The sequence below is a fragment of the Tachyglossus aculeatus genome, chromosome 2, assembly GCF_015852505.1.
Source record: "Tachyglossus aculeatus isolate mTacAcu1 chromosome 2, mTacAcu1.pri, whole genome shotgun sequence".
NCBI lineage: Eukaryota > Metazoa > Chordata > Mammalia > Monotremata > Tachyglossidae > Tachyglossus > Tachyglossus aculeatus.
In genome coordinates, this window is record NC_052067.1 from 46,089,088 (window position 1) to 46,107,697 (window position 18,610).

General features: G+C 44.3%; 1 protein-coding gene across 4 annotated transcripts in view; it reads left to right on the forward strand.

The window, feature by feature from the left end:
* The window catches only part of PDE1C (phosphodiesterase 1C), a 213,801-nt gene that overhangs the window by 109,750 nt on the left and 85,441 nt on the right, over nt 1-18,610 (forward strand). For all 4 annotated transcript variants that reach the window (XR_005456432.1, XM_038768036.1, XM_038768048.1 and 1 more), the window contains 3 exons: nt 13,850-13,963; nt 15,682-15,864; nt 18,057-18,123. Coding sequence is in view for 3 of the 4 variants with exons in the window: in XM_038768036.1 (XP_038623964.1) it covers nt 13,850-13,963; nt 15,682-15,864; nt 18,057-18,123 (364 nt within the window). In the remaining variant the exon portion in view is untranslated. The remainder of the gene's footprint in view (nt 1-13,849; nt 13,964-15,681; nt 15,865-18,056; nt 18,124-18,610) is intronic.

Here is an 18,610-nt window from a genome sequence, read left to right on the forward strand (position 1 = left end):
CCAGGGGGGCATCAGAAAAAGACCTGGGGGCCATAGTAGACCATATCTGTGGGCCATTTCCGGTGCAGTACTGGGCTGTATCTTTAGGCACAAATACCATTCAAGAATCTCTATTCAAGAATAATAATAATAATAATAATAATGGTTATTTGTTAAGTGCTTACTATGTTCCAAACACTGTTCTAAGCACTGGGAAACAGCGTGGCCCAGTGGAAAAAGCACAAATCTGGGAGACCAAAGGACATGGGTTCTAATCTCAGATCCACCACTTATCTGCTATGTGACCTTGAGCAAGTCAGTTAACTTCTCTGTGCCTCAGTTACCTCATGTGTAAAATGGGGGTTAAGATGGTGAGCCTTATGTGGGACGGGGACTGTGTCCAAACTGACAACATTGTATCTACCCCAGCGCTTAGTACAGTGCCTGGCACATTAGTATTTAGCAAATACCTTTTAACTAAAAAAAATCAGAAAGTTACATATCCCTTTATTTATCACATCAAACCTTATTAGAATCTGTGTTGCCAGTCTTCTGAGGGAAGGTTGAAGGAATTGGGATGGTTGATTCTGGAGAAGAGAAATTTAATTTGAGGGGTGAGTTCATGAATGCCAATGAGATGAGTCCAGAGAACTGGACTCCATATCTTTAAAGGACTGAATACAAGAAAATAAATAACAGAAACTATAAAAGAAAGTCTTCAATTAAAACAGGAGAGATTTCTTGGGAAGATTTTTTTAACAATCAAGGATGTTCACCCTGGGGATGTTGAAGAAAGAAATTTTATAAAAACGGTATTTGTTAAAGCACTAACTGTGTGTCAGGCACTTAAGCACTGGGGTAGATACAAGATAATCAGGTTGGACACAGTCCCTGTCCCACTTGGGGCTTAGAATATTCATCCCTATTTTACAGGTGAGGTCACTGAGGCTCAGATGGGTAGCCAACTCTCCTGGTAGGAAGCAGGGGACTGGATAAGTTGATCTTTCTAGAGTTTGTCCAACTCTGGGATTTGGGAATTCTGTGCCCAAGGACCAACTGTCTCCTTTCTCCCTGTCTCTCTTCCAAAGCACCTCAAGGGCAACTCTCAGCATGTATGAAATCCTTTGTGACATTACTTTAGTGTTGCTTTTTCACCAGAGTGTTGTGTTGGACAGCCAAATGGCTTCCCCAAATGCCATCTGAATATGCAGCCACTCTTAGCTAAAAAGGTGTGTGTGTGTGTGTGTGTGTGTGTGTGTGTGTGTGTGTGAGAGAGAGAGAGAGAGAGAGAGAGAGAGAGAGAACGAACCAGTTTGGCTAGGGAAATTAATTATCAAATGGCCTTGTTTAAGGTTATTTTCTCACTGTAGGCATGGTTATCTGAAAGGAATGGAGAACATTTGAAGGTCCAGATCAATCAGAATGGGAACATTTAAAGTCCAGATCAATCAGAATCAATTAATTCATTCATTCAATTGCATTTATTGAGCACTTACTGTGCAAAGCACTGTACTAAATGCTTGGGAGAGCACAGTACAACAACAGACACATTCCCTTACCACAGTGAGCTCACAGCCTAGAATCAATGAGAATCAGCGTGGCTTAGAGGATAAAGCCGAAGCCTGGGAGTCAGAAGGACCTGGGTTCTAATTCTAACTCCACTACTTGTCTGCTGTGCAACCTTGGACAAGTCACTTCACTTCTCTGGGCCTCATTTATCTCACCTGTAAAATGGAAATTAAGACTGAACCCCATGTGGGACAGGGGCTGGTTAGCTTGAATCTACTCCAAGCGCTTAGTACAGTGCCTGGCCTATCATTAGCATTTAACAACTACCATGGGAAAGAAATAAGTTTTTGGGGTCCTTAATTTAAGTTCAGTGGAGAAATGTAAGAAGAGTGGGGTTGATTGAGAGGTTTCTGTGGTTCGTTTTGGTAGCATGATTTTCCCATTCAATTACAATGTCAGAAGGATTACCTTTCTACAGAAATGCTCTGGGCATGTCACTCCCCTCCTCAAAAATCTCCAGCGGTTGCCTGTCAACCTTCACATGAAGCAAAAACTTCTCACTCTTGTCTTCAAATCTCTCCATCATCTCGCCCCCTCCTACCTCACCGCCCTTTTCTCCTTCTACAGCCCAGCCTGCACACTCCGCTCCTCTGCTGCCACTAACCTCCTGAACTGTGCCTCGTTCTCACCTGTCCCGCCGCCTACCCCTGGCCCACGTCCTACCTCTGGCCAGGAATGCCCTCCCTCCGCACATCTGCCAAAGTAGCTCTCTTCCCCACTTCAAAGCCCTACTGAGAGCTCACCTCCTCCAGCAGGCCACTTCAGACTGAGCCCCCCTTTTCCTCTGCTCCTCCTCCCCATCGCCCCTACTCCCTCCCTCTGCCCTACCCTCTTCCCCGCCCCAAAGCCCTTGCGTATATTTGTACATATTTATTATTCCATTTATTTTATTAATGATATGAATATATCTATAATTCTATTTATTGTGATGCTATTGATACCTGTCTACTTGTTTTGTTTTGTTGTCTGTATCCCCCTTCTAGACTGTGAGCCTGTTGTTGGGTAGGTATTATCTCTATCTGTTGCCGAATTGTACTTTCCAATGCTTAGTACAGTGCTCTGCAAACAGTAAGCAATAAATAAATACAATTGAATGAATGAATGAATAATTCAGTCCTAGCCTGAGGCAACAGCATTGATTCTATAGAACACGTTTGTGCTTGAGGCTGTGGTGGAAGCCAGAATACTCAAACTACTCCACCAAGGCTCCTTTTGGCAGAATAAAAAAGCTTAAAGCTCAGAGGCTCAGGACTCTGACTCATTTCCACTTCTGTTGACACTGATTTGCTTTAAACTGGAATATCCATCTGTGATTATTGCATGGAGAAAAAAGTGTACAATCTTAAGAGAGTCTTACTACCTCCAAGATAGAGCAAAACTCCCTAATCAATCTCTTCTTGCAACAAACCTGTGAGCTCAGAGAGCCCATTTGGTCTAATGCGAGTTACTGTTTAGCAAAATATCCTTTCTGTTTCTCTTGGGAAAGCTACAGAAGCATGGCTTAGAGGAAAGAGCAGGAGCCAAGGAGTCAGAGGACCCTCTAGACTGTAGTCTCCTTAGGGGAATTTGTCTGCTAATTTTATAGTATTGTACTCTCCCAAGTGCTTAGTACAGTACTTTTGCACACAAGAAGCACTCAATAAATATCACTGATTGATTGGCTGACCTGGGTTCTAATCCCAGCTCTGCCACCTACCTGCTTTGTGGCTTTGGGCAAGCCACTCAACTTCTCTGAGCTTCCGTTTACCTCATCTGTAAAAAGGGGATCAAGTGTTTGGGGCTGAACCTGGGCCTGGGAATCAAAAGGACCTGAATTCTAATCCCAGCTCTGCCACTTGTCTGCTGTTTGACCTTGGGCAAGTCACTTTCCTGTGCCTCAGTTTCCTCACCTGTAAAATGGGGATTAAGACTGAGAGCCCTATGTGGGACAGGAATTGCATCCAACCTGATTATCTTATATCTACCCCAGCACTTAGAACAGTCCCTCTCACATAGTAAGCATTTAACAAAGACCACAAGAATTATTATTATTGTTATTATTATTAATTGCCAAATTCATTCATTCAATCATATTTATTGAGTGCTTACTCTTTGCAGAGCACTGCATGAAGCACTTGGAAGAGTATGATACCACAAGAAATGACACATTCCCTGCCCACAATGAGTTTACAGTCTAGAGGCGGGGAGACAGACATTAATATAAATAAATTACAGACTTGTTCATAAGTGCTGCATAAAATGATGCAGAAGGGAGTGGGAGAAGAGGAAAATGGGGGCTTAGTCGGGGAAGGCCTCTTGTAGGAGATGTGCCTTCAATAAGGCTTTGAAGAGGGGAAGAGTCATTTTCTGTCGGATTTGAGGAGGGAGGGCATTCCAGACCAGAAGCAGGATGTGGACGAGGGGTTGATGGCGAGACAGGTGAGATCTAGGCACAGTGAGAAGGTTGGCACTAGAGGAATGAAGTGTGCGGCCTGGGTTGTAGTAGGAGAGTAGCGAAGTAAGGTACGAGGGGGACAAAGTGAAGGACACAACCTGATTATCTTTTAGTGCTTAGTACAGTGCCCGGCACATAATTAGCACTTAACAAATGCCATCATTAATCATCCCAGTTGTTTGACTTCCACCTCTGAGAAAAATTGCAGGAAACAATAACTCCAATCACAGTTCAGTGATGTTAGGTAGCAGGGCATTACCATCAGCAGCAGGGCTTCTTGTGTGGACCAGGGGATGTGGGTAATTCAAGTACTTAATTGTAATAATGAGAAGCAGTGTGACCTAGTGGACAGATCACGGCCTGGGAGTCAAAGGACCTAGGTTATAATCCCAGCTCCGCCACTTATCTGCTGTGAAATGGGGATTAAGTCAGTCAATTCGATTTATTGAGCACTTACTGTGTGCACAGCATTGTACTAAGAGCTTGGGAGAGTACACTGCAACAATATAACGGACACATTCTCAGCCTACAATGAGTTTACAGTGTCTGTGAGTCCCATGTGGGACATGGACTGAGTCCAACCTGATTATCTTGTAACCACACCAGTGCTTAGTACTGTGCCCGGCACATAGTAAGCTCTTGACAAATACCATAAAAATGAAATGAGGCCGTGTCATGATTAGTGTTATCATTGGCTGGAACTTTGGATGCCTCTTACTTAACGAGAAGACAGACAAGGCTCTGTCTGCTGGCAAAAGTTAAGAGACTATCGTCAGTTTTTTTCTTTAAGTGGAATCAAAATTGAATTGCCAATCCTTTTTCCACAACTGACTACACCCCAGTGCCAAAGGGAACATTGGAAGGAGAGTTTCAAACCCTATTTTCTACAAACAACGGGAGGTGGAATTTTTAAAGCTTTTTCTTCCTGTGAACTCAAAGGATTTCCTCACCTGATTTTACCTTCAGAATTTTTCTTTTAAATAAGGTTTTTGTGGGCAGTGCATACCAACAAGAAAACTTCCTTTGAGAGAGAAAGTAAAGATAATGTCGACACATATTCTGTCCATTGTAATCATTTATTTAGAAAAATAAACTGAATATGCCTAAATACAGTCAGTCACTCATGGGCCAATTGTATTTATTAGCACTTAGTGTATCCACAGCACTATACTAAGCGCTTGGGAGAGTAGAGTACAACAAAATTACAGGAATATTCCCTGCTCCCAGCAAGCCCCAGGACATCACTTTGCATGGCGTAGTGAATACAGCATGGGCCTGGGAGTCCGAAGGTTGTGGATTCTAATCCCAGTTCCGCCACTTGTTTGCTGTGTGACCTTGGGCAAGTCACTTCACTTCTCTGGGCCTCAGTTACCTCATCTGGAAAATGGGGATTTAGACTGCAAGCCCCACGTGGCAGGGACTGCGTCCAACCTGATTTGCTTATATCCCCCCCACCAGCCTTAGTATAGTGCCTGACACACAGTAAGTGCTTAACAAATACCACAATTATTATTATTCTAATTGAATAAATTCTCTTTTTCCTAACTCATTTATTTGTTCAATCTTGTTTCTGAAAGTTTCTCTATTTCTCTTATGGGGCTGGAATTATCAATTTCTCCATATGCCTCTCAGTAGCTTCGAGTGGGATTTGATCACATTCTTCGTAGGCGGGGAATGTGTGTACCAACTCTGTTCTGTCGTACTCTCTCAAGTGCTTAGGACAGTGCTCTGCACACAGAAAATGCTCAGTAAATACCATTGATTCCTGGATGGCCAGTCTCTGGAGGATCCCTAGAGGGAACATTAGGGAAGGGGAAGGGAGGTATCAATGTTAGAAATTTAGGGATTGTTTGGAGAAGCAACATAATCTAGTGGAAAGAACACAAGTCCAGGCATCAGGAGACCTGGGTTCTAGCTCTGGCATTGCCGCTGGACCTTGGGCAAATCACAACTTCTCAGTTTCCTCATTTGTCAACTGGCGGTGAAATGTCTGTTCTCCCTTTCTATTGGACTGTGAGCCCCATGCAGAACAGGGAATGTGTCCGATCTGATTGTAAGTGCTTAACGAATACCACAATTCTTATCATTGTCCTGGTGGCTCTGTTGGAGTCAGAGTCTTGAGCTAGTGAGGACGTTAGTTGATCTCAGTGATGGTCTTAATCATGGCTAAGGTTTCTTTATTTTTGGAAGGAGCCCACTTTTACTTCTTTCTCCCGCTTGCTCTTTCATCCTTCCTCTTTCATGCTTCCTCCTTCAGTCAGTCAGTCAGTCAATCATATTTACTGAGCGCTTACTGTGTGCTGAACAGTTGGGAGAGTACAACATAACAATATAACAGACACATTCCCTGCTCGTAACAAGCTTACAGTCTAGAGGCAGAGACAGGCATTAATATAAATAAATACAATTGCATGTGTGTATAAAAGTGCTGTGGGGCTGGGAGGGGGGATGAATAAAGGGAGCAAGTCAGGGCAATGCAGAAGAGAGTGGGAGAAGCGGAAAGGAGGGCCTTTTGTGGAAAGGCCTCTTGGAGGAGATGTGCCATCAGTAAGGCTTTGAAGCAGGGGAGAGTCATTGTCTGTCGGATTTGAGGAGGGAAAGTGTTCCAGGACAGAGGCAGGATGTGGGCGAGAGGTCGACAGTGAGCTAGATGAGAGTGAGGTGTAGTAAGTAGGCTGGCATTAGAGGAGCAAAGTTCACTTGCGAGGTTATAGTAGGAGAATAGTGAGGTGAGGTTGGAGGGGGCAAGGTGATTGAGTGCTTCAAAATCCTTCCTCCTTCCTCCTTACTTTCTCTTCCTCCTCCTTCTCCTTGTTTTTTTCCTCCTCTTCCTCCTCCTTCTCTTTTTTAAGCATTTACTTTGTGCCATGCAGCTTTGTAAGCACTGGGGTAGATAATAATAGTAATGATGGTATTTATTAAGCACTGACTATGTGCAAAGCACTGTTCTAAGCTCTGGGGAGCTTACAAGGTGATCAGGTTGTCCCCGGGGAGGCTCACAGTCTTAATCCCCATTTTACAGATGAGATAACTGAGGCACAGAGAAGTTAAGTGACTTGCCCAAAATCACACAGCTGACAATTGGTGGAGCAGGGATTTGAACCCATGCCCTCTGTCTCCAAAGCCCATGCTCTTCCCACTGAGCCACACTGCTTCTCTAATATACAAGTTAAGATACAAGTTAATCAGGTCAGACACAGTCCCTATTCCACAGGGACAGGGAAAGAACATGGGCCTAGGAGTCAGAAGGACCTGGGTTCTATTTCTGGCTCCACCACTTGTGTGCTGGGTAAACTTGGGCAAGTCATTTAGCTTCCCTGTGTCCCAGCTACCTCATCTGTAAATGGTGATGAAGAGCCCGTTGTTGGGTAGGGACCATCTCTATATGTTGCCAACTTGTACTTCCCAAGTGCTTAGTACAGTGCTCTGCACACAGTAAGCAGTCAATAAATACGATTGAATGAATGAATGAAATGACTGTGAGCCCCATGTGGGAAAGGACTGTGTCCAACCCGATTTGCTCATGTCCAGCTCGATCTGGACTGTGTCCAACCCCACCATTTAGTACAGTGCCTGGTACACAGTAAGCACTTAACAAATACCACAGTTATCATTTGAGGTTCGTTTTAAATATAAAGATCCCACTATCTACTCAAGAGATGTAAATTCCAGAACTAATCAGAAGAGACAAGCTCGAGTGGGCAGGTTCCCAGCCTGACTAAACAGAAATAATAATAATAATAATAATGGCATTTGTTAAGTACTTACCTTGTACTAGGCACTGTACTAATCTCTGGAGACACTGAACCCCTAGTGGATTTTCCTGATAAAAATTTTCCTTACCAATCCCTTGCCCTGGGCAGTCAGAAGGGAATAGTATCAAGGAGATGCTGATCTACTGATCAGACAACTGACTACTTTTTTGAAGTCCTCTTTTCCTCTTCTCCCACTCCCTTCTGCCTCACCCTGATATGCTCCCTTTATTTATCCCCCCTCCCAGCCCCACAGCACTTACATCCATATCTGTCGTTTATTTATTTCCATTAATATCCATCTCCCTCTCTAGACTGTAAGCTCGTTGTGGGCAGGGATTGTATCTGTTTATTGTTATGTTGTACTCTCCAAAGCTCTTAGTACAGTGCTCTGCATGCAGTAAGCGCTCAATAAATTCGATCAACTGACTGGCTGACTGACTAAAGCTAGAGTTTCTGTGACATTTCATCCAACTTGTAGGCACACAATAAATGCCATCAATGGGTTGACTGATTGAACTTCGTCTCTGGTGATTTTCCCTCCAGTAGCAAGGAAGGGAGCCAGTTCTTTGGCTGTCAACTTGATGCAGACAGACAGCATTATATCCAGCCAGCAGACAGCCAGACTGAACCCCACTCCCAGACTAAGCCCCCATTTTCCTCAGCTCTCCCTCCTTTGCATATCACCTCAACTCACTCCCTGTGCTTTCCCCGTCCCTGCCTCACAGTACTTATGTATATATGCATATATCTGTAATTCTATATATTTATATTGATGTCTGTTTACTTGTCTTGATGTGTATATATCTATAATTCTATTTATTTATATTCATGCCTGTTTACTTGTTTTGATGTCTGTCTTCCCCCTTCTAGACTGTAAGCCCAGTGTAGGCAGGGATTGTCTTTCTTATTGCTGAATTGTACTTTCCAAGCGCTTAGTACAGTACTCTGCAGACAGTAAGTGCTCAATAAATACGATTGAATGAATGAATGAATGAATTAATTAATATATCCAATTCCTTGCTGAAGTTAGGGCTGTTTCATTGAGGGAGAGATGGAAACACCTCCTGAAGTAACTGAGGAAAGCCCATCCCCTTTCTGAGCAATTTCCTATCTCCTCCATCTTTCTTCTTTACCCGATATCAACTTTTGACCCCACCGTCGAAACCATATAAGGTCTGACTTCTAGTATCTCCCAGAAACTGTCTAAGGGATGAGGTCTTGAAGTGACATTTCTTTCATCCAGAGGCAACCAAGCACTTTCAGTTTCTGTCCCACCTGGGATTGCTAGTTCCAATTTAATGTTCCCCCTTTGACCTCCCGGACCAGAAATCAGGAACAGTCAGAGCCCTGCTGTTTGGGATTTACCCTCAGCACAGTGGTTGGTAAACACTGAGTCCATGAACGAACTTGCAAGCCAAAAAACACCCTGTGTCTGGAGACACTTCTGTTGCAAAGCACGCTGTTTTGTTAATGAACTGCCATTTTCTCTGATGTCTGAACTTTCTCCAGGCCGGGACCTCTTCTGCCTTCTCTTTGACTATAATTTCTGTCTCCAGGGTCAGGATTCCTATTTCACATCTTATTTAATAATAAAAATGATAATAATAACAGTGATAACAATAATGGTATTTGTTAAGTGCTTACTTTGTGCCAGGCACTGTACTAAGCACTGGGTTGGATACAAGCAAATCGAGTTGGACACAGTCCCTGTCCCAAGTGGGGCTCACGGTCTCAGTCCCCATTTTACAGATGAGGCCCAGAGAAGTGAAGTGACTTGCTCAAGGTCACACAACAGACAAGTGGCAAAGCCAGCATTAGAACTCATGACCTACTACAACTCTGGTGGAGGTAGAAGGGAGATGAAATGAGTTAGAATAATAATAATGGTAATTGTGGTAGTTTTTTTAAGTGCTTACTATGTGCCAGGCACTGTTCTAGGCGCTGGGGTAGATATAAGCAAATTGGATTGGACACAATTCATGTCTCACATGGAACTCACAGTCTTAATGCTCATTTTACAGATGAAATAACTGAGGGACAGAGAAGTGATGTGCCTGGCCCACGGTCACACAGTGGACAAGTGGCAAAACTGGGATTAGAATTCAAGTCCTTTGACTCCCAGGCCCATGCTCTACCCACTAGGCCAGGCTGCTTCTAGAAGCACCAGGAGTGAGGAAAGGAGAGTCAGAACCAACAGTCAGAGTTTCCCAGTGTTTGAGACTGAATCCTGCAAGCTGAGGCATGGAGAAGTTAAGCGACTCACCCCAGGTCACGCAGCAGACAAGTAGCAGAGCCGGGATTAGAACCCTGGTCCTTCTGACTTCCAGGCTCGTGCTCTATCCACTAAGCCAAGCCGCTTCCTCAGTGATTCCTTTTTCCAGGGAGCTGTGGGTGAGAGATAGGTAATTATTGGGGGAATGAAGCCATGAAGGGGGCAGGGAAGTGCATCCCTCAGACTTTAGATTACCGGTTGTGGCCAGGCTAATGGAGAGAACAGAGGTCCAGGAGTCAGGATGCCTGGGCTGTGGTTCAATTTATGCTGTTATTCTGCTGTATGATCTAGGGCAAGTCCCTTCACTGCTCTGAACCTCCATTTTCGCTGAACTTGAACAGTGAGTTGATTTGCTCCGACCAGAGGAATAGTAGCGATTACAACTGGAGGTGCAGAGGAGGACCAACAATGAACCCCCGGATGTTTTTTGAGCAGTAAATCCCACCACAAATAGATGGTGTGAGTGCTTAATACAGTGCTTTGCACACAGTAAGCACTCAGTAAGTACCATTGACTTCAGAAGGGGAATTGATCCAGTTCAACATTCAGAGGTATTCATTCTCTCCATACTAGGTGCAGAACAGTGCGCTAAATGCTCGAGAGAGCAGTAGCTTGGCCTAGGGGATAGAGCACAGGCTTAAGAGTCAAAGGAACTGTTTTCTAACCCTGTCTTGTTCTTTTGTTTTTAATGGTATTTGTTAAGTGTTTAATATGGCCAGGAACTGAACTAATCTCTAGGTTAGATACAAGAGACTCAGTTGAGACACAGCCCATGTCCCACATGGAGCTCACCATGTTAATCTCCATTTTACAGAAGAGGTAACTGAGGCACAGAGAAGTTAAATGATTTGCCCAAGGTCACACAGCAGACAAGTGGCAGAGCAGGGATGTGAACTCAGGTCCTCTGACTCTCAGGCCCGTGATCTTCCCGCTAGGCCACGCTGCTTCCCAAGTGTTTCTCCCACTTTTCTGTGGTGCGACTGCAGGTATTCATTTAGCTGCTCTGTGTCTCAATTTCCTCACCTATAAGAAGGGATAATGATGTCTGCTTCTGTCTACCTCCCTAGGGCATTGTGAGGATAAAACGCCATAATTGACATCAAAAGGCTTCGAAGAAATAAAATCACTAATATGTATTCTAAGGACTACTATTCCTTCGCCTAAACCCTCACACTGTCTAGCTGGGTCTACTGAAGATCGTCAATCGTAACACTTTCATGGAACCTCTGGGGAATAGCTTTTTTTCTGAATAGCCACGTCACTCGAACAAAATAATTCCCACAGTTTCCTCCTGCAGCGTATCGCACCTTTCCTCCCATTAAAGGAGCTTTGATTCACTTTAGTTTGATTTTCAGCCCGTTATTGATTGTCCTAGCGAAATGCTGGGATCTGGGATTAAGGCCCCCTCCGAGCTCCCGGTCGGAGGCTTTGAGAAAACAGACGTCAGTTTCGGGAGCGAAATGTCAGGCTCCTGGGGGAGACCCCGAAGAGATTAATAAAGGATGAGGGCAGGCTTGATAGCCTGCCCTTTGGCTTCCTCACTGTGAGGAAGCTGTTGGTCAGATTATCAATGGGTGTTGGAAAGGAAAAAGAAAGAAGTGAAAGCTGAATTGGGGCAGTAGAATGAAAGTGGGCAGATGGTAGGAATGGAGAAAGTTCAGGGAAGCGAAGATTCAAGTTGGAACCGAAGCTGCGTGACCTAGTGGATAGAGCACAGGCCTGGGAGTCAGAAGGACCTGGGTTCTAGTTCTGACTCCACCACTTGTCTGCTGGAAGATCTTGGACAAGTCACTTTTCTGGGCCTCAGTTCCCTCATCTGTAAAATGGGGATTAGGACTGTGAGCACCATGTGGAACACAGACTGTGTCCAACCTAATTCCCTTGTATCCATCCCAGTGCTTAGAACAAAGCCCGGCACTTAGTGAGCGTTTAACAAATACCATTAAAAAAATTACCAAAAGACCAAGAAAAGAGCAATGGGTCTGGCATGGGAGTGTGTGTGGAAAGTTGAGTCCCAGAGTCATAGTCAGGATGTCGTCTCTGTCTCGACTGTAAACCCGGTGTCAGCAGGGAGTGTCTCTATTGCTGTATTGTGCTTTCCAAGCGCTTAATACAGTGCTGTGCATACAGTAAGTGCTCAATAAATAAGATTGAATGAATGAATGAATGGTGACTCAGTAGATGAGACTTGGAGGGCCAAGAAAGCATCTAGGTGTCCCCAAGTGCTTCTGACTCACCCTTTGCTGAGTAGTCTACTCTTGTGCCTTATTTTGGCCTGTTGAGGACCATTAAGGTCACACCTCCTCCAAGAGGCCTTCTGGGATTACTCCCTCTTTTCCGCGACTCCCTCTGCCTTTTGCGTCATCTTAGTCGTCTACTTCTGGGCCGTATTTTGGCCTTTCGGGGACCATTAAGGTCACATCTCCTCCTAGAGGCCTTTCACATTTAATCTCTGTTTTCTCCTATCCCCTCTCCCTTCTGCATCACCTATGCACTTGGATGTGTACCCTTGGGGAACTTGATATTAGAGAAGCAGCGTGGCTCAGTGGAAAGAGCATGGGCTTTGGAGTCAGAGGTCATGGGTTCAAATCCCGACTCCACCAACTGTCAGCTGTGTGACTTTGGGCAAGTCACTTCACTTCTCTGTGCCTCAGTTACCTCATCTGTAAAATGGGGATTAAGACTGTGAGCCCCAGGTGGGGCAACCTGATCACCTTGTAACCTCCCCAGTGCTTAGAACAGTGCTTTGCACATAGTAAGCACTTAATAAATGCCATTATTATTATTATTATTATTATTATTTTTATTTACCCCACCCGCATCCCCATAGCAATTATTACATATCCATAATTTATTTATTGATATTAATATCTGTCCATTCATTCATCATTCATTTAGTCATATTTACTCTAGACTGTGAGCTCATTGTGGGCAGGGAATATGTCTCTCCACTCTTTTGTACTGTACTCTCCCAAGCACTTAGTCTTTCATTCATTCGTTCACTCAATCATATTTATTGAGTGCTTACTGTGTGCAGAATACTATATTAAGTGCTTGGGAGAATACAACAATAAAGAGATACATTTCCTGCCCACACTGAGTTTACAGTCTAGTGGTGGGAAAGACACACATTAATATAAATGACGGATCTGGACGTAAGAGCTCTGGGCCTGGGCAGGGGGAAGAACAAAAGGAGCAAGTCAGGGCGACGTAGAAGGGAATGGGAGAAGAGGAAAGAGGGGTTTAGTCAGGGAAGACCTCTTGGAGATGTGCCTTCAATAAGGCTTTGAAGGAGGGGAGAGGAATTTTCTGTCAGATTTCAGAAGGGAGGGCGTTCCAGTCCAGTAAATCAATCAATCAATCGCATTTATTGAGCGCTTACTGTGTGCAGAGCACTGTACTAAGCGCTTGGGAGGTACAAGTTGGCAACATATAGAGACAGTCCCTACCCAACTGTGGGCTCACAGTCTAGAAGGGGGAGACAGAGAACAAAACCAAACATATTAACAAAATAAAATAAATAGAATAGATATGTACAAATTAAATAAATAAATAAATAGAGTAAAAAATATGTACAAACATATATACATATATACAGGTGCTGTGGGGAAGGGAAGGAGGTAAGGCGAGCGGGATGGAGTTGATAGATTGATCCTCCCTGGACCAAAGTTTCACGAAACGATTTTTGCATAGAAATGACAAGTACATTTTTTCCCTGCTGTTTCCATTGAACACCGCAGTCCTTGGATTTGGTTGAGCTGGGATATTGGGAGAAAACTTTGTTTTCATGCTGTTGTTTATTTCCCTCTGATCTAAAGGATTCACATCTTTCCCTCGTAGGCTGCGGTCTTTGGTGAAGCAACTGGAGAGAGGAGAGGCCTCCGTTGTTGACCTCAAAAAGAATTTGGACTATGCCGCCACGGTGCTTGAATCTGTGTACATCGATGAGACCCGGTGAGCTAACCCTGTCGATCCTGGAGATGGGAATGATGTAGGCTTCTTTCGAGGACAGGATTCATTAAGATGGTTTGTTTCACATCCTACTCTGTCATGCAGATCTGTTAGAATGGAGCTGTTTCACAGATTTCCTAACATTAATCTCCTTGGGATGCTTGTGTGGACCCATGATGCAGCCAGGTCACTCTGATTGAGGGGAATCCACTCATGTAGAGGAGAAGCAGTGTAGTCTAGTGGGTAGAGCATGGGCCTGGAGTCAGGGGACCTGGGTTCTAATCCTGGCTCTGCCAAATGCCTGCTGTGTGACCTTGGGCAAGTCACATCACTTCTCCATGCCTCAGTTCTCCTGGTCTACCTTCTACTTTGAAAGTGAGCCCCACGTGGGACACGGGACTGTCCAACCTAAGTAACTTGTATCTACCCCAACACTTAGAACAGTGTTTGACACATAGTAAGCACTTAGCAAATACCATAGAAAAGAATAAAGAGCCACAGAGTCACAATTTCAGGAGGTTTTCTGGCCTTCTTTGATCCCTGCCAAGAACATGAATCCTCTGAGTCTTGGCTCTCCTTTCTAATGAATGGAGATGAGAAATCTGTTCACCCTCCTTCTTCAGAAGAATGCTAAGTGGAAGATCCAAAATGGCTACCCTGAGGGAATTTTGAATAACTCCAATTCTTAGGCCACTAGAACCCTGTTGTCGATGGCTTTTCCTCATGTGCTTAAGCCTGACGTCAACGCAGTGCCAGTGTCGAGTTTCAAATCAGCCCCACTTTGATAAAATCCTCTCAACACACATTGGCATTAAGCCTAGTGGTGCACTCCAAGATAGAGGGGTTTTCAGGGAAGGGGAAGGCCTACCCTCATCTGGGCTCACACTCTGGAAGGTCTTCACGTTTTAGAACAGGTTCTGAGGGACCTTGGTCTCCCAAAGTCTCGGGGACAGCCAACCCAGCATTGTTTAAACTGAAGCTTGGAAGTAGCACTGGTGATTTCCACTGCATACTTTTTTCCGGAGGAGGTTGGGTCTCCTGAATTCAGGAGAGCAAAGGGAATCTTACCGCTACTCTTCTGTTAACCACCCTGAAGGTGGGCATGAGGGCCAGACTGTTATAGAATTTAGAGACTTGACGATGCTGTTCTACAAAGCTGCTTTGCAGAACGGAAGCAGCTTTGAAGAAGCAGCAAGGCCTAATGGAAAGAGCATGGGCCAGGGAGTCAGAGGACCTGGGTTCTAATCCTGGCTCTTCCTCAAGTCTGCTGTGTGACCTTGGGCGAGTCACTCAACTTCTCTGGGCCTCAGTTCCCTCATCTGTAAAATGGGGGTTAAAGCTGTGAGCTCCATGTGGGACATGGACTGTGTCCAACCTGGCCAGCTTATATCTACCCCAGTGTTTAGTGCAGTGACTGGCACATAGTAAGTGCCTAACAAATATCATAAACAAGTAAACAGACAATGGAGCTTTTATGACCAGGTTAAGTAGCCTGAAGAGAGAGAGAGAGAGAGATTTTGTGTGCGTGTGTGTGTGTGTGTGTGTGCACGCGCGCGTGTTTATCTTCTCAGTGTTGAGAGCTACCCATTGCGGGAATGTGTCTGTTATTGTTGTATTGTACTCTCCCAAACACTTCATACGGTGCTCTGCACACAGTAAGCACTCAATAAATATGAATGAAAGAATGACAGCTACTTAGGTGTCACTTCCTCTCTTCCCAGGCGTCTCCTGGACACCGAAGATGAGCTCAGTGACATCCAGTCGGATGCTGTGCCCTCTGAAGTCCGGGATTGGCTGGCCTCCACCTTCACGCGGCAGATGGGGATGATGCTCAGAAGGAGCGAGGAGAAGCCGAGGTTCAAGACCATCGTCCACGCGGTGCAGGCTGGGATATTCGTCGAAAGGTAAAGGGGGAGATGAAATGGGGAGACCAACGGGAAACTGCCAGCAGAGTCTGCAGATTCACAGAAACAATTCTTTAGATGGGGCCAAAATGGAATCCTGATAAATAGATGAAAGCCAGTCTCTAAACCAGTCTCTAAACGCAAAAGCTAGCCACATCCAATCCCAATCCCTAACCTTGTCCTGGAACCGAACCCTAACTCTCACTCTAACTCTATCCCAGAAAAACGTTTCTGCTGTGGTTTTTCTCTACTTGGCAATCCTTCGAGCCTTCAGAGGTTATTTTGGATGTTTCATTGCAGCCAGCATAAGTTTTGTTGCAAAAACAAAATGTGAGCAGAAAACTTTCCTTTGACTATAAACTACAGTGAGATGGACTGTAAACTCCTTGTGGCAGGGAACGTGCCTACCAACTCAGTTGTATTGTACTCTCCCAAGTGCTTAGCACAGTGTTCTGCACAAAGTAAGCAATTGATTGATAAATACAACTGATTGGTTTATTATCATTCCACTAGTTGTAACTGTTTCTTTTTCTTCGTCTGGTTTTCCCACTCTAGTGTAAGCTCCTCATGGGAAGGGAGCATATCTGCCCAGTGCTAAGGATGAGTGTGAATAAATAATTAAGTGCTGAAGGTGGTTGGCAGGTTGCTATAATTTCTGATTTAGAGAATTAACCAGGAGAATGAAGCAGGAATTAACCAAGGATTTGGAGAATTAATTGTATTACATTGTATTGCATTGTTGCATTATACTCTCCCAAGAACTTAGTACAGTGCCCTGCACACAGTAAGTACTCAATAGAAAGCAGTGATTGATTATTGATTTTGAAGGAGGTGGGATCCTCTTTCATACTGGCTTGGAAAGTCCAGGATAGCACCTCCCAAGAAGCTGTGATCCACAGCGAAGCAATCCTCAATCAATCATTCTATTAATCGATGGTATTTATTGAGCACTTGCTGCATACAGAACACTGCACTAAGCACTTGGGTAAGTACAGTATGATAGAATTGGTAGGCAGGATCTTGGCCCACAAGGATTTTACTCTCCCAAGTGCTTATTACAATGCTTTGCACACAGTAAGCGGTTGATAAATACAATTGATTGAAAGAGCTTACAGAGTCTACCTTCTTCTCATGCCATTTGGAAGTTAAGGCTCTCCCAGATTTTTTGCCCTTTGAAATCCAATCTTTTCACGCAGAGGCAGGCAACTGTCACTCCCTTCCACATTCCTTGTGGAAAATCCTGTCTGTGTGGACATTTCATCTCAAAATGGACTTTGTGAACTTGGTAAGGAATGGTCAGACCTGGCTGAGGAATTCATAATTCAGCCTTTTGTAAATTCTTGAGAAAATGACTCCATCAATGCTACTCCTGGAAGTATTTTCTCCCAATCAGTATTTCTTGAGAGCCTACTGTGTACCAAGCACTGTACTGAGTGTTTGGGAGAGCACCATACAACTGAGTTGGTAGATAAGTTTCCTGCCCAAAATGAGCTTTTCTGGCTTCATCTACCTGCTTATTAGCATACCAAAGAGGCAGGTAAACTGGGTTCTTCTCCAAAGCAGGTGGAATTGCTTTGATTTCAATTCTGTTGTAAATGTACTCTCCCAAGTGTTTAACACAGTAAGCACTTAATAATAATAATAATAATAATAATAATAATAATAATAATAATAATAATAATAATAATAATGTGGTATTTGTTAAGCATTTACTATGTGCCAAGCACTGTTCTAAGTGCTGATGTAGATACAAGGTTATCAGGTTGTCCCACGTGGGTCTCACAGTCTTAGTCCCCATTTTACAGATGAGGTGACTGAGACATAGAGAAGTTAAGTTCAAAGTTCAAAGTTCACACAGCTAACAAGTGGCGGAGCAGGGATTAGAACCCACAACCTCTGACTCCCAAACCCATGCTCTTTCCACTGAGCCACGCTTAATAAATACCGTGGATCGACTGGCTGAATTGCTTCAACACTTAGAATGGAGACAGACTAGAATTGTTTCCCTTTTCCGATGGACTTAAATTTCAAGCAGGCTGAGACAGTGACTAGGCCCAAAGACCCAGGTGGATTGGAGACTGGATTCCTTGCTGAGGGGATGTTCTAATTTCAGGCAAAGTTGGGTTCTCTCAGTATTTCTCCTGTGTTTCGGGACAGCACAATCATTGTTTTTTTTCTGTCAAACCCATCAGAATGTACAGACGGACGTCGAACATGGTCGGACTTAGCTATCCTCCTGCTGTGATTGAAGCGTTGAAGGTAATCTCGATGAAAAGGCTATTAAATATTAAGTATTCCCTCTTGAGGGGCTGTTGTAATAATAATAATGATCATGGCATTTGTTAAGTGCTTACTATGTGCAAAGCACAGTTCTAAGCGCTGGGGGAGATACAAAGTGATCAGGTTGTCCCACGTGGGACTCACAGTCTTCATCCCCATTTTACAGATGAGGGAACTGAAGCTCAGAGAAGTTGTGACTTGCCCAAGGTCACACAGCAGGTATGTGGCGGAGCCAGGATTAGAACCCATGACCTCTGACTCCCAAGCCGGGGCGCTTTCCACTGAGCCACGCTGCTTCTCTAAGCAGCAGCTTCCTACTTGTTGTAGGCCAAGCTCTCATTCACAGCCTCTCTCTTTTCATCTCTCCTCTTTCTCCTCTCTCTCCCCATCTTTCTGTGCTCCCCCTCTGGTCTCTCCCATAATCCACATGGCTGATTTGTCATCACCATTTTTTACATGGTATTTG